We start from the raw sequence: 16,707 nt of genomic DNA, 5'->3' as shown, positions 1-16,707 counted from the left end.
TTGGAATACTGTGTGCAATTCTGGTCACCCCATTATAAAAAAGGATATTATTAAACTAGAAAGAGTGCAGAAAAGATTTACTAGGATGCTACCGGGACTTGATGGGTTGAGTTATAAGGAGAGACTGGATAGACTGGGACATCTTTCTCTGGAGCGTAGGCGGTTGAGGGGTGATCTTATAGAGGTCTACAAAATAATGAGGAGCACAGACAAGGTGGATAGTCAATATATTTTCCCAAAGGTAGGGGAGTCTAAAACTAGAGGGCATAGGTTTAAGGGGAGAGGGGAGAGATACAAAAGTGTCCAGAGGGGCAATTTTTTCACACAGAGGGTGGTGAGTATCTGGAACAAGCTGCCAGCGGTAGTAGTATAGACGGGTCCAATATTGTTTTTTAAAAAGCATTTAGTTACATGGGTATGATGGGTATAGAGGGATATGGGCCAAATTGGGATTAGCTTAGGGGTTTTAAAAAAGAAAGGGTGGCATGGACAAGTTGGGCCGAAGGGCCTGTTTCCATGCTGTAAACCTCTATGACTCTAACCTGGCGCTGAGAGGCAGCAGTGCTAATCACTATGCAACCATGTCTGAGGGTTGATCATGAACACAGCACCTAAGTTTCTGTTACAGCAGGTGAGGAGTTGGATGGCTTCCCTTTTTCTTTCTCCTCGTTTAAGTGCAACAGGTTTTTTTTTGTGAAAAGAATATAGTGAGTACGTAACTGTTTATGTGCTGTAATTGGAAAAGAAGCAATTGGCCAGGCTTTCTTAAGTTTAACAAAGAAAGAGGTTAGCTGTATTCTACTAAACCGAACTAACTAAAATAAGAAAATACATTTAACACACCCACACAAACACAAACTCACGCACACCCATTTAAAAAAGTAAATGAGTATACAGTCTGCACTTTGGTGACTCAGCTGGCAATAGGCTGAATTTAATGGTCTTGATGCTTCTAATTTAAAGCTGCAAACAACTGAGTTGGCTGTTCTTCAGGAGGAAGCAGTGCTGGTTTGGATTCTCTTAAGAAACTTCTGTCCACATGAAATCCTTGAAAGGCCACAGTCAGCAAACAAGGCCCGAAGCTTACCAAGTGGGACCCAACTTAGGTCTTCTCCCCAAGCTGCTCGTCCCAAATACTGCTGAGAAACATGTGCTTAAAACATACAAAGGGTTGTCTTGTCATGTGACCTTCCTTCGCCAACTGCCAGGGGATTCAAAAAAGACATTGTCCATACATTCCAAAAGTGACTTGATTAGCTCATGTTTGGAAGCTAGCTTGGCCATTGTCCAAGCGATTAGACTTAGTGGCCCATCTCCAAGGAGTAACTATCACAGATTGCTATTGATGCCATGCTAATGAGCTCAGGGATGGAGAGTCCTTCGCACTCCCCTGAAGTCATTGCCTTTGCTGGGTTTTGCAGACTGACTGGCTCCACATGATTGAATTGGAATGTGGAATGCATGGTAATGCAAACTGGGGCTAGCCACCCTGGGCTATCACTTTAGTCTCTGTTTTTAAAAAGTCTGATTTTAAAAAAAAAGTTCAATTTAGGTTTCCGGCCGGTGGATTAAAATCATTATTTGGCATCAAGCGCATCTTCATGACTGTATATTAAAGATTGGATGGGATACTACACAGGATTAAAAGTAGAAGCTGAAATAACATAAAAATGGAGAAAAATAATTAAATGTCGACTCCATCATTATGGAGACATTTGAGTCCATAAATATAAAGTTAGGTTAAGTTGTAATTATGAATTAGGATGCAAAGAAATCCAGCTCCACCTCATTCACAAGATTTTAACATTTTCAAGGGTTTTTACAGTGACACTAACAATGTTACAAGTGGAAGGACACATTTTCTAAGATTTTCATCTATGGGACCGTCAGCAGCACATCCTGGAGAAGCAAGGAATCACTGATAGGACCTTCTAAATTTCTTATTTAACTGTAAATGTGCGGGAACTGGAAGTTGCTGAGTTTTCACAGTTATAGCATCATAATAATCACAAAATCTGGGCATTAACACTACTGTTCATGGGGAATCTGGAAATATAAGGACAAGTTTGCACAAAGAAAAGTACAGCACAGGAACAGGCCCTTCAGCCCTCCAAGCCCGTGCCAATCACGATGTCCTAACTAAAAAATAACCTTCTGCCCTTACTTGGTTCGTATCCTTCTATTTCCTCCCTAGTCATGTACCCATCCAGATGCCTCTTAAATGTTGCTAATGAAAGCGATGAAGAAAGGAAAGATAGCACAAAATATAAAAACTGATAGTAAAAGTTTTTACAAATATATAAAAAGGAAAAGAATAGCTAAAGTAAATGTTGGACCCTTAGAAGACGAGAAGGGGGATTTAATAATGGGAAACGAGGAAATGGCCGAGGCCTTAAACAAGTTTTTTGTGTCGGTCTTCACGGTAGAGGACACAAATAGCTTACCGAAAATTGACGGTCGTGGGACTGTAGGGGGTGAGGTCCTTAAAACGATTACTATTACTAAAGAGATAGTGCTTGGTAGGCTAAACGGACTAAAGGTAGACAAGTCCCCAGGCCTGGATGGAATGCATCCCAGGGTACTGAAAGAAATGGCAGAAGTAATAGCAGATGCGTTGGTTGTAATTTATCAAAATTCACTGGACTCTGGGGAAGTGCCGGCTGATTGGAAAACAGCTAATGTGACGCCACTGTTTAAAAAAGGAGGTAGACAAAAGGCGGGTAACTACAAGCCGGTTAGCTTAACGTCCGTAGTTGGGAAATTGCTGGAATCCATCAATAAAGAAGAAATAGCAGGACACCTGGAAAAAATGGTTTGATCAAGCAGACGCAGCATGGATTCATGAAGGGAAAGTCGTGTTTGACGAATTTACTGGATTTTTATGAAGGTGTAAGGAGTGCAGTTGACAGAGGGGAACCGGTGGATGTGGTGTTTTTGGATTTCCAGAAGGTGCCTCACAAAAGGTTGCTGCAGAAGATTAGGGTACACGGAGTTGGGGGTAAGGTGTTAGCGTGGATTGAGGATTGGCTATCTAACAGGAAGCAGAGAGTTGGAATAAATGGGTGCTTTTCAGGTTGGCTGTTGGTGACTAGTGGCATGCCGCAGGGATCGGTGCTGGGACCTCAACTGTTTACCATATACATAGGCGATCTGGAGGAGGGGACCGAGTGTAGGATAACAAAGTTTGCGGATGACACAAAGATGAGTGGGAAAGCGAATTGTGTGGAGGATGCGGAAAGTCTGCAGAGAGATTTGGATAGGCTAAGTGCGTGGGTGAGGATCTGGCAGATGGAATATAACGTTGACAAGTGTGAGGTTATCCACCTTGGAAGGAATAATAGTAAAATGGACTATTATTTAAATGGTGAAAAATTACAACATGCTACTGTGCAGAGGGACCTGGGGGTCCTTGTGCATGAATCACAAAAACTCAGTTTGCAGGTGCAGCAGGTGATCAAGAAGGCAAGTGGAATGTTGGCCTTTATCGCGAAGGGGATGTAGTATAAAAGCAGGGAGGTCTTGCTGCAATTGTACAAGGTACTGGTGAGGCCGCAACTAGAGTACTGTGTGCAATTTTGGTCCCCTTATTTCCGGAAGGATATATTGGCCTTGGAGGGAGTACAGAGAAGGTTCATCAGGTTGCTACTGGAGATGAGGGGGTTAGCTTATGAGGAGAGCTTGAGTAGATTGGGCCTCTACTCGTTGGAGTTAAGAAGGCTGAGGAGAGATCTTATAGAGACATATAAGATAATGAAGGGGCTAGACAGGGTAGAGGCAGAGAGATTCTTTCCACTTGGAAAGGAAACAAGAACTAGAGGACACAGCCTCAAAATAAGGGGGAGTCAGTTTAGAACAGAGTTGAGGAGGAACGTCTTCTCTCAGAGGGTAGTGAATCTCTGGAATTCTCTGTCCACTGGAGCAGTGGAGGCTACCTCGTTAAATATGTTTAAGTCATAGGTAGATAGATTTCTGATCAATAAGGGAATTAAGGGTTATGGGGAGCGGGCGGGTAAGTGGAACTAAACCACTATCAGATCAGCCATGATCTTATTGAATGGCAAGGCAGGCTCGAGGAGCTAGATGGCCTACTCCTGCTCCTATTTCTTATGTTCTTATGTTATGTTCTTATGTTCCTGCTTCCACCACATCCTCTCGCAGCGCGTTTCAGGCATCCACCACTCTCTGCGTGAATAGCTTTCCCCGCACATCTCCCTTAAACTTTCCCCCTCTCACCTTGAACCTGTACCACCTTGTAATTGACACTTCTACCCTGGGAAAAACTTCTAACTATTCACCCTGTCAATGCCTCTCATAATTTTGTAGACCTCTATCAGGTCTCCCTTCAGCCTCCTTCTTTCCAATGAAAACAATCAGAGTTGATTCAACTTCTCCTCGTAGCCAACATCCTCGAGACTAGGCAACAGCCTGGTTGAACCTTTTTTACACTCTCTCCAAAGCTTCCATGTCCTTCTGATACTGTGGTGACCAGTACTGCATGCAATACTCCAAATGCAGCCTAACCAAGGTTTTATATAGTTGCAACATGATTTCCCAACTCCTGTACTCAATGCCCCAGCTGATGAAGGCAAGCATGCCGTATGCCTTCTCAATCACCTTGGCCACCTGTGTTGCCACTTTGAGGGAACTGTGGACCTGCACACCCAGATCCCTCTGTATGTTAATGTTCCTAAGGGTTCTGCCATTTGCAGTTTAATTAATAACTAAATTTGATCCTCCAAAATGCATCACCTTGGATTTGTCCGGATTAAACTCCATCTGCCATTTCTGTGCCCAAGTCTCCAATCTATCTATAATCCCGTTGTATCCTCGGCACTATTGGCAACTCCGCCAATCCTCATGTCATCCGCAAACTTACTAATCAGACCACCCCCATTTTCCTCCAGATCATTTATATATATTTCAAACATCAGAGCTTCCTGCACTGATTCCTGCGGAACATCACTAGCTACAGATCTCCATTCTGAAAAACATCCTTCGACCGTTACTCTCTGTCTTCTATAACCAAGCCAATTCTTTATCCATCGAGCCAGCCCACCCCGAATCCCATGTGATTTTAATTTTTGTACCAGTCTGCCATGTGGGACCTTGTCAAACACCTTACAACTACATCCACAGCCCTTCCCTCATCAATTTTCTTTGTCACCTCTTCAAAAAACTCAATTAAGGGATCATCCAGGAGAAGTATTTCAGTATCAAGACATAAACAAGAGCAGATGGAGGACACAATGAACATGGTTTTCTCAGGAGTGAGATAATGACACATTCTATGAGATTTGTCCTGGCAAGATAATTACTCTTGGCTGGGACTGATCCGGATGTAGGTGTCTCAGTTAAAGATTATTTGTCCAAGTACAGTACTGGCTGGCTTGTAGCTTTGAAACATTCAATAGGTTGATCAAGACCCGTCATGTCTGTGCTACTACAACTGGAGATATTTAAAGGAAGAAAGACAGATATGCATTTCTATAATGTTTTTCACCTCAGGATCCCCAATGCAGAGTCACTGTCATAATGTAGAATATTAAACTGAAGAGCTACTTCAAAAGTAGGAAAAACCAAATTCAGTCAAAAGTGCCCATCATGAAGCTTAAAAGTGGATCTTCACTTAGTAATTAGTTCTTTATTTTTGGCTCCAAATGTGCAGATCAGAATACTGAAAATGAAGGTAGTCATATAATCCCAAGAAATAGTTTCTCAGTTTTACAATATATTACTGTATATAATTAATGTAGAAATCAAATTTCTGAGACCTATTTCTTAGGCTAAAGAGTTAGGGGGTTGACTTTAACACAGGTAATGTTTTCGAGAGGTTTATTTTCACCTAAAAGGTAATGGGGGAAGCTATTATTGAGACGTACATGAACACCAGATCAGCACTTTGGGTATATGTCTATGAACAGTCCTAAACCATGGAACTTGCCTTTGCTTCCAAAACGATGGTCTACCCTCTGCAAACCATAATCCTGTCACCGTGAACTCTGAACTGGACATGGAGCTTCCCAGAGGGAATTTTCCTGTCCCGCCCACCATGGAATCACAGAGAGCGGGGGCACAGACCAAGCAAAGGTCCATTGAACTCGAGTGGGATTTTCCGGTTTTTGGGCGGATGCAGCCGGAAAAATCCCACCCCCAGTCTTTCAGTGAGTTTGGCACTAAGTTCCGGATTGATCCACTTTTACTGTGCTCATCAGGTGTAAGGCAAATATGTAGACCTGTCAACATGGTGCTCCCACTAAATCCCATAGAGGCACTGAACTTGAGCCCGCTCGCACAGTTTCATCAGGCTGTGCTCCCATTTCAGGACCCTTCCCAAACCCAACAGCCCAGGAAAGGAAGTGGTGGGAATGGCTGTGCCTGTGATTTCAATGTTGCTTGGTGCTCAGGGGAATGAAAGCAAAGGAAATGGCTGCACCTTTGGACAACGTCAGGCTGACGACTCCCAGCTCTTGGTGCAAGGGGATTGCATTGAGTCAGCATTCACAAGTACTGTTTCAATGAATAATTAATTTAGAGATTTGAAAAATTAAGTATTTTTTGGCCAAAAGTCAGAGGTTGACACTTACATGTGATCGACCATTATTTGAGTACAACATGGCTAATTTCAAATGTCGCATACTCTAACATATTAAGTTAACTCTATGGGTGGACCCTTTAATAACTTGTAAAAACTGCAAGATTTGCAACACAATCCCTTCATGGGTATTTACATACCTCAACATCATCACCTTCATTAATGTCTTTGTGATAGTCTGCCGGTGGTGGAAATCGAACATCATGGAAAGGAATCTGTCGCTCAGGTTGCCAGCTGAAACCAGAATTTAAATGAGCTGATTCAGAAAGTCAAATTTTTAGCACTGGGACTTGTATGAAATAAATGTTCCAAAAGCACATAGTTCGTCAGCTTAGTGTTATTCCTGTAAGATATTTAGTTTTGCTAAAACAATTTATTTGAATGTTACATTCAATTGAAACCTCAGCAATGTCAGGAACTGGTGCTGGCTGCATGGAGAAGACATGTTTACACTTCCTACTGTCAAGTGCTGTATTGCACTAGTTTCTTGCAGGTTTCTTACTCACTATTGCATTTTCACCTCTGCCATTCCTGCAGGTGTCTGCCTGCCGTCACCTTTCATGCACATAGACTCATAACCTCAACACAATTTCCAAACTAGGATCCAGCAGACTGCCAAAATAATAAAGGCATCCCTGATGCCCCCCACTTAGCCCTTTGCCTTCCTGGAAGTAACTCATACCATAGCAAGACTGCAAGTTAGAAACAGCAGGAGTACCAGTGACAAGAAAGAATGCAATAGCTCAGTGTTAATAGACTTGCAAACCAGAGTTTGAGCGCCCATATTCGTGCCAAGGCAAGTTGATAAATTTAATTCCAGGTCACAAGTCAGCAGAAAATCATCAGATTACCATAATGTACTTCATAGAAGGATGCACCTGCTGCCATCTCAACTGATCTAGTCTTGGTGATTGCAGCTTCACACGACATGGTTGCCTTACAAACTGCATTGTCAGTACCGTCCACATCCCAAGACCAAACAAAAACTTTCATGACACATCCTATCTAATGGTTTGTAACACAACCCACGTCCTGCATATAGGTCATTTCTTGTTAGGTCAGGGCGAGTCATCCTACCTGCTCATTCAATCATGGAAAAAAGCAGCAGCTTTATTAACATTAAAAAGGTGCTGAGAGCCAAATTCTTCAACAGGACTTTATAGTGGAGCATTTAGAAAACAGTGGCAGGATCAGAGAGTCAACATGGATTTATGAAGGGGAAATCATGCTTGACAAATCTGTTGGAATTCTTTGAAGATGTAACTAATAGAGTTGACAAGCGGGAACCAGTCGATGTGGCATATTTGGACTTTCAGAAAGCGTTTGACAAAGTCCCGCACAAGAGATTATCGTGCAAGATTAAAGCGCATGGGATTGGGGGGAGTGTATTGAGGTGGATTGAAAACTGGTTGGCAGAGAGGATACAAAGGGTAGGAATTAATGGGTGCTTTTCAAATTGGCAGGCAGTAACTAGTGGGGTGCCACAGGAATCGGTGCTGGGACCCTAGCTATTCACAATATATATTAATGATTTGGACGATGGAACAAAATGTAACATCTCAAAGTTTGCAGATGATACCAAGTTGGATGGGAGGGTGAACTATGATGAGGATGCAGAGATCCTTCAGAATGATCTGGACAGGTTGGGTGAGTGGGCTAATCAATGGCAGATGCAGCATAATTTGGATAAGTATGAGGTTATTCACTTCGGAAGCAAAAACAAGGCAGCAGATTACTACCTGAATAGCTGTGAATTGGGAGAGGGGAGTATGCAGTGGGACCTGGATGTCCTTGCGCACAGTCACTGAAGGTAAGCATGCAGATGCAGAAGGTGGTAAAGGCGGCAAATGGCATGTTGGCCTTCATTGCGAGAAGTTTTGAGTACAGGAGCAGGGATGTGTTGTTGCAATTATAGGCCACAACTAGAGTATTGCGTGCAGTTTTGGTCTCCTTTTCTGAGGAAGGATGTTCTTGCTCTTGAGGGAGTGCAGCAAAGATTTACCAGGCTGATTCCGGGGATGGCGAGACTGATGTATGAAGAGAGATTGACTAGGTTAGGATTGCTTTCGCTGGAGTTCAGATAAATGAGGGGGATCTCATAGAGACTTATAAAATTCTATTAGGACTGGACAGGGTAGATGAAGGGAGATGTTCCAAATGATGGGGAAGTCCAGAACCAGGGGGTCACAGTCTGAGGATTCAGGGTTGACCATTTAGGACAGAGGTACGGAGACATTTTTTCACCCAAAGAGTGGTGAGCCTGTGGAAATGATTACCACAGGAAGTAGTTGATGCCAAAACATTGAATGTATTCAAGAGGTGGCTGGATATAGCACTTGGGGCGAATGGGATCAAAGGTTATGGGCAAAAAGCAGGATTAGGCTTTGAGGTGGATGATCAGCAATGATCGCAACGAATAGCGGAGCAGGCTCGAAGGGTCAAGTAGCCTCCTCTTGCTCCTATCTTCTGTGTTTCTATGTAATTAAAAAAGAAAAAAAATACTGCAAGAGAAAAGACATAATTTCACAGTTTTGTTTTATTCATTCGTGGGACATGGGAGTTGCTGGCTGGCCAGCATTTATAGTCCATCCCTAGTTGCCCAATGGCAATTGAGAGTCAACCACATTGCTGTGACTCTGCAATCACATGTATAATTTCACAGTGATAATAGTGAACCTGTGACTCATATTGGGAACATAATCTTTTCTGAAGAAAAAAATTTCAAAATAATTGTCCAGGTGGCAAGTTATTGTTAGGAATTTAGAACACTACAACCAGCTTAGACTATTTTAAGTGGCTGGAAGTCAGTCAATGCTATCAACCAGAGAATCTACAGGCAAATAAAGGAACTCAAGTTTAAATCTTTTGTGCTCATTCCTTGAAGCCAATGGCGAGAACCTGAGCGTGGAGCTTTTTAACAACTGCAGTGACCACATGGTTCTGGCTGATCAGGAAACTTCCCTGCTCTTACAACCTGCCATAGACATATCCGAAGGATTTACTTCTTAATAATCAACCAGTTTGGTCACGTCATGAATGCTCCTCCAAGTTTATATTAAAGCAAGTTCACCCATAAAGTTTCCACAAAACTCCCCAGCAGGTTTGTCCAGCTGAGACATGGGGATACAGCGTGGAGTTCTCATGAATTAGCCAGTTTGAGCAGAGTAGGATTAGAATTATCGCGAATGGCCTTGTCACACATTGATCAGGGTAGAGAAAAACTGGCAAACTCCTCACTAGTATCACTGTAAGCTCAAGTATGTGTGGACATTGGTTAAGAATTGGGTTGGAGTTGGCTAGGATTCAAATACTGCTGATAAGCATTGTGAAAGGACAGTTGAAAATTTACATTTGGACAAGATACTAAAGAATTGTCCAAAAGTCCTGAAAAAAAAACAAACACGCTTTTATTCAGAAAATTACAAGTACACGTAACAAAAATAAAAATAAGGAAATCATGCGGTTTTTAATTCTACTCTCAATTAAAACTTTACATTCTCTTCAAAAATGAACAAGAGGCAGTAATGTTACAAAGGAAATACCATGCAAGACAACGACTTACTTGTTCTCAAAAGCAACAGTCAAAGCCTCGTCATGCACATCCTTTACAAATGCCTGTAAGAAATAAAAAAAACATAAAAAGTGTGTGATAAAATATATGCAGTCTGTGGAGAATGCACATTTTGGCAGTGATAACCATGACTGATACATATGTTTTAAATCATGTTGCGTAAGTACCAACTCAGCATTTTGTGATTTGAAAAGTTATTTCAAATGAAATGCAATGCTGATTGTACTAAAGTCAGGATGAAGATTTGTGCAATAGGACAAATACTAGGGATATTGATTTAAAACAAAACAGATAAAGCAGGCAACATTGGCTCATTGAATCAGATACAACAGAAGTTGCCTATCAACATTCCAAAGTAATCCTGACAAACTTCTGGGGACTCGTGCCAAAATTTGGAGATTTGTCTCAGAGACTAATCAAGCAACAGTCTGACAGTCACACTCCTAGAATCACATCTTTGAGCCAACATCCCAAACTTCTCCTTCACCATCTCATGCATGCCCTGCCCACTGGCAGGGCACATTCAACAGGCATAGTGATTTACAGGAGGGAGGGAGTGGTCCTCAGAGTTCTCATCATTGACTCAGGACCCAACTCTCACATCATATCCAACATGGGCAAGAATGCCTCCTGCTGATTAGCACCCCTACTGCCCTCCCTCTGCTGATGAATCAGTAATCCTCAGTGATGAACACGACTTGGAAGGTAACAAATGCATAGCATGTTCTCTGAGTGGGGAAATTCTGACCTAGTTCTTAGAGCTGCCAGACTGAGCCTGTGGCAAGTGGTGAACCCCTTTCTGAGGATAGTCACCATGCCATGGTGGAGAGGTTCAAGTGTTCCAGTGAACTCGAGAGCAATGCTATCTGCAGGTTACATTCCTGTAGGTCCTCTCAGTGGCAGTAAGGTTGAAGGAGATGTTCCAGACAAAGAATGATCCAAGAAATCCTCAAAGGCAGGCAGATGGTGGTGACCCCAATGGCTGTGAAGGCAGAAGAAGCCTGCAACAGGAAAATGGTCCCAGTCATCGTGGTCCACCATGCCACTGAATCCAGCCAGCAACCGGCAAGGCTGTGTGGAACTTCGTCATGCACCAGAATACCCACTCTAAACAATGTCATACACAGGCCTTTGTCAGGCAAAAGCAACAGCCCTGTGGCGATGGAGGATTGGCAACAGGGGCAGGGCTGTAATAGCTGGAGGCCCCCAGTCAAGATTCTGTACACAGGCGGCAGATTTGTGATGGTTGTTGGGCACTCGAATCAGCATAGGGCTGAATTTCATCAGGTGCATCGTCGATTGAGCAGCCCCCTCTTTGGAGTTCACCTTCAAATAGGGAGGGGGCTCGAAAAGGTGTCCCAAAAATAGGCTGTCCCATTTCCTCTGGCTTGGAAACCACACTCAGCAGGATTACCATTCTTGTGATTGAAACAAAAAGCCAAACTTCAGAATCTGAAGGCGAGAATGCTCAAGAAGTGATTGCCTGGAAAGATGAACTGCCATCATGGCTGGGAGCTAGAGTGAAACCCTGCTCACTGGGGAGGGATGTCTGAGGGAGGCCAGTGGGGGGATACACCTTTTTCTGGAAAGGGAAGTCAGACTGTGGCTACTGCATCCATAGAGTCAATTTCACCATGAGGAACAGGATCCCTGCCGAGCTTTCTGACCTCCCCTCGAGTGTCAGTGAGAGGTTGATGACCCTACGCCTACATCTCAGCCAGAAGCAATGTATTACTGTCATCAGCACGTGCAGTCCGACTTTAGATTCTGACCATGAAGCCCAGGGGGAGATTCTACTCCAATCTCGATGACATCCTGGCTTCCATCCCCAGGGATGACAAGGTGACCCTCTCGGATGATCACAAAATCTGGAGTGGAACCATCGGCAAGGATGGCATGAGGAGGGCCAAAGACAATGGCTTCCTACTCTTGACCAAGTGCATCCAATGCAGCCTGATGACAAACACAGTCTTCCGCCAGAAGAACCAGCTCAAGACCATGTGAAGACACCCCTGGACTGCATCATTGACTGAGGCAGAGACCTGAGGTACCTGAGGCACAAGGGCCATGAAGGATTCTGAATATTGTTGGAAGGACCACTGACTTGTATGTTCAGTGATGAACATGTGCTTGGTGCCAAGACACCAAAAATACACCTGGAGAAAGCTGAACATTGCAGCATTGAAGGACCGAGGACAATGGAAAGAGTTCCAGGCCCAGTAGCACAGTCTACTGGAGTCAAGTGTCCACCATTGATGCTACCTCATCCTGACACGCTGGGAGCAACTCAAGTCCGCTGTCCTAAGCACCTGTGTACAAACTATCGGGTACATGCGGCAACGGAACGAGGATTGGTTTGATGCCAATGACACCGCAATCTGCAATCTCTTCAATCGAAAGCAAGCAGCCTTCATCATGTGGCAAAGTCACCCATGGACCTGGTAAAAGACAGCAGCATACCATCAACTGAAGGCTGGGGTATAGCATCGCATTCATGACAAGAACAGCAACTGGTGGGTGGAGAAGGTGCATGAGATCCATACCTACACTGACCAACACGATACACGCAACTTCTTCCAGGTTACCAAAACAATATACAGACCCCATTCAACTGGACAAGACCCTCTCCAACCGCAGGATGGCTCCTGGCTTCTCAAGGACGCTGCTGCCACCCATCAGAATTGGAAGGGGCACTCCAAGCTGGTTTTCAACCGTGAGTTCACCGTATTGGAGCAGACCACCCAAGCTATCCAACAACACCCATGCAAATTTCCCTCAGTGACCCATCAACTATTGATGAGCGTAAACAGACCATCCAACAGATGAAAGCGAACAAAGCTTGCAGGCCAGATGGTACACCTGCAGAGATCTCCCATGCCAGCAGCTATCAGCTCACATCACAACTTTATCCTCCACCACTGGGAGGAAGAAGACTTTCCGTGGGATCTCAAGAACAATCATTACTATCTACAAGAAGGGGAATAAATCTAATTGCAAAAACTCCAGGGAGATTTTCCCCCTCTCCATTGTGGATAAGATCCTGGCCCGTTTCCTCCTGAACCACCTTTGTCTTATCACTGAGATCCTCCTGGAAACCCAGTGTGGCTTCCAACCATTCCGGGGTAATAGGACATGGTCTTTGTGGCTAGGCCCATCCAGGAAAAATGGTGGGAGTAAAACCAAGAATTGTTCTTCACCAACACTGACCTGACCAAGCCATTTGATTCTTTAAATTGTGGAGCTCTTTGGATTGTCCTCCCAACACTTGGGCTACCTGTTGAAATTTGTCACCATTCTGAGGCTTTCGCATGGCAATATGACGACCATCGTCCTGAGTGGCAGACCTGAAACCGATGATTTTCACATCGGGTTAAAAAGGTTGAGAGCTCAGCCCACCTTGTTCACCATTTGCCTTATCATCTTGGCCACATCATCCGAGATGACCTACCACCCAGTGTCAGCATCCAGTATCATCTGGACGGGAAGCTTTTCAACCTTGGTCATTCTGGGCAAAAAGATTTATCACCGTGGAGGTCCATCATCTTCAGTTTTCGGATAACTGATGCATGATAGCAGGACATACAAAGGACGCTTCACCCCTTCAACATCTATACGCGGCTTGGCCTATCCTTAAGCATTGTCAAGACAAAAATCCTTCACCAACCTTCCCCAGACCAGATGAGCATCCCCCACGTGATCCTTGTCGATGGGGTAGACTCTGAAGTATGTGCAGCTCTCCATTGGCCAATGCTCTAGGCCAAAGGAAAAGGTAAAAGGATACACTCATGGCTGCCCCAAAGCACAAAGGCATTAATATCACTGACTAGGAGGAGAAGACTGCGGATCGGTTGGCATGGCTCCATCAGGTACATCAAGGCACAAGCCGCTTCGGGGCTCAGCGAGGTAGAAAGCAGCAGGAAAGGAAGGAGAGGGAAGCCAACTGGGACTGCGAATTCCACTCCCCAATGCAACATGCCCTGCTGCGGAAACACTTGTGGATTCAGAAACAGACTCCTCAATTTTGAGGGTTGCTGCCACCAACCAAATGATGAACCAACACTACTTGATCTCATCCTCACCAGCCTGTTGCTGATGCATCTGTTCATGACAACATAGGTAAGAGTGACTAATGCAAAGTCCTGGTGTACATAATTTGATTTGATTTATTGTCACATGTATTAGTATACAGTGAAAAGTATTGTTTCTTGCGCATTATATAGACAAAGCATACCATTCACAGAGGAGGAGAGAGTGCAGAATGTAGTGTTACAGTCGTAGCTAGGGTGTAGAGAAAGATCAACTTAGTGGGAAGTAGGTCCATTCAAAAGTCTGATGGCAGCAGGGAAGAAGCTCTTCTTGAGTTGGTTGGTATGTGACCTCAGATTTTTGTATCTTTCTCCTGACGGAAGCAGGTGAAAGAGAGCATGTCTGGGCTGCATGGGATCCTTAATTATGCTGGCTGCTTTTCCAAGGCAGCGGGAAGTGTAGACAGTGTCAATGGGTGGGAGCTTGCGTGATGGACTGGGCTTCGTTCACAACCCTTTGTAGTTTCTTGCGGTCTTGGGCAGAGCAGGAGCCATACCAAGTTGTGATACAACCAGAAAGAATGCTTTCTATGGTGCATCTGTAAAGGTTGGTGAGAGTCAGTGGACATGCCAAATTTCCTTAGTCTTCTGATAAAGTAGACATGTTGGTGGGCTTTCTTAACTATAGTGTCAGCATGGAGGGACCATGATAGGTTGTTGGTGATCTCGACACCTAAAAACCTGAAGCTCTCGACCATTTCTACTTTCTCTCCATTGATGTAGACAGGGGTATGCCCTCCACTATGCTTCCTGAAGTCGATGACAATCTCCTTTGTTTTGTTGACATTGAGGGAGAGATTATTGTCGTCGCACCAGTTCACCAGAATCTCTATCTCTTTCCTGTACTCTGTCACTTTTGAGATGCAACCCACTACGGTGGTGTCATCAGCAAACTTGAAAATCGTGTTGGAGGAAAATTTGGCCTTTCACATGTTTGAGCCCAAGATACAACACATGTCACCAGCTTTCATTCATGCATCAGCTCTCATCTTACCATTCTCAGATCATATGTATAATCACCACTTACTCTGACCACAGCATCACATCTCGTCTTAAATTGGTGCTACCTATCCGTACTAGAAAAGCACCTAGTTTAAACTAGAGCGGGTCGGAGGTGGAGGTGGGGAAGTTGTTGCAGAGTGGTGAAGAACAAGAACGATAAGGGGTTCTTGGGAACTGTTTTGCTTCCAATCACTTTGTGTGTGCTGGAACTCTGATCCAAACAATCATGAGAAAAAGGCAAAATCTATTACATTCTCCATAAGTGTAGACCTATGGCAGTACCTCTGACTGCAAGTTTCCAAAAATGTACCCACCTCCTCTTCTGACTTGAATAACACAAACAAAACTTCAGGAAATGAGGCAGAATTATTTTACAAGGTACAAGCACCATCTCATTCAAAATATAAGATTATGTAGGTGTGCATCTGTCTGAAATTTTAAAGAGGATTTTAAAATAATTCTTCAGTAGATCAGATTTGGGCAAAAAACACAGAAAAAAAGACATGAAATGATTTGCAAAAAAGTCACCACTACAGAGGAAAATTTGAATCTGCAACTATCCGTCAAGTTTGGATGCAAGACACTCCCCAAAAACTTGACTTTACCCCTACATTTGATTTTATTGAACTAAAGAGGGGCAGAACAACAGTTTAAAAATTGGCACTACGGCCAGAAAAAGATACATAAAATAATGATGCTTGATAAAATAACAATAAATCAATCAAGCACGCACACAGTATTCCAACCTTGGACCAGGATGTAGTACTCACTGGAGCCAACTAAGATTGCACTGAACAAGCCAATTTTTTTGATTGCCAAGTTGCAAAGCAATATACATTCCAATGATTGCAATAAGACAAAGATGGCAGAAAGAGTTGCAAAATTGGTTCAAAGTACTGGAGCAGGATCAAATGTGCAAACTATACAGGCTGATTCAATATGATTATCGTGATCAATTTTGAGTCATGGATTGTAAAGGAGCAGTCAGTATTGTTTTAATTGCATCCAAAGTCTCATTTTAGCAGTACAGTAGTTAACTTAATACAAGCTCATTACCACCTGTTAATTTGGTCATTACAAAACTATATGTAACCTTATGCCAAACAATGCAGCACGACCAGCATATAATCTATACCACGAAGTGGGGCAAAGAATGCACTGTGATATTACTATGTCCCATTACAGTGCAATGGAATGTACTCAACATTTTCATATTCCCTGCTTGGATTGTTTCTGGAGATAACACTGAGCTTTATTAACATTAGGTTACCGATTGGAGCATTTTGAAATATATTAAGGGTATCCACATGTACATCAGCTCAAGCAGAGATGTTTCCTCTAAGTATTATCTCAATTTCATCAGACTCTCTCCTCTGAGTTCACTTATCATCTTATCCTCACTTAATCTTGTCCAGCGTGTAAACTCCCTAACCCATATTCATACTGATCGTGCCAGC

General features: G+C 43.5%; 1 protein-coding gene across 4 annotated transcripts in view; it reads right to left on the bottom strand.

The window, feature by feature from the left end:
• Nucleotides 1–16,707, bottom strand: part of fmr1 (fragile X messenger ribonucleoprotein 1) — a 78,807-nt gene that overhangs the window by 45,239 nt on the left and 16,861 nt on the right. For all 4 annotated transcript variants that reach the window (XM_078211772.1, XM_078211774.1, XM_078211773.1 and 1 more), the window contains exons 2-3: nucleotides 10,155–10,207; nucleotides 6,733–6,826 (exon numbers count right to left, since the gene is read on the bottom strand). In XM_078211772.1, coding sequence (XP_078067898.1) covers nucleotides 6,733–6,826; nucleotides 10,155–10,207 — 147 coding nt within the window. The remainder of the gene's footprint in view (nucleotides 1–6,732; nucleotides 6,827–10,154; nucleotides 10,208–16,707) is intronic.

Source organism: Mustelus asterias, chromosome 4, assembly GCF_964213995.1.
Source record: "Mustelus asterias chromosome 4, sMusAst1.hap1.1, whole genome shotgun sequence".
NCBI classification, from domain to species: domain Eukaryota; kingdom Metazoa; phylum Chordata; class Chondrichthyes; order Carcharhiniformes; family Triakidae; genus Mustelus; species Mustelus asterias.
Note: the sequence above shows the minus strand (reverse complement) of the source record. Positions and strands in the feature narration are given on the sequence as shown.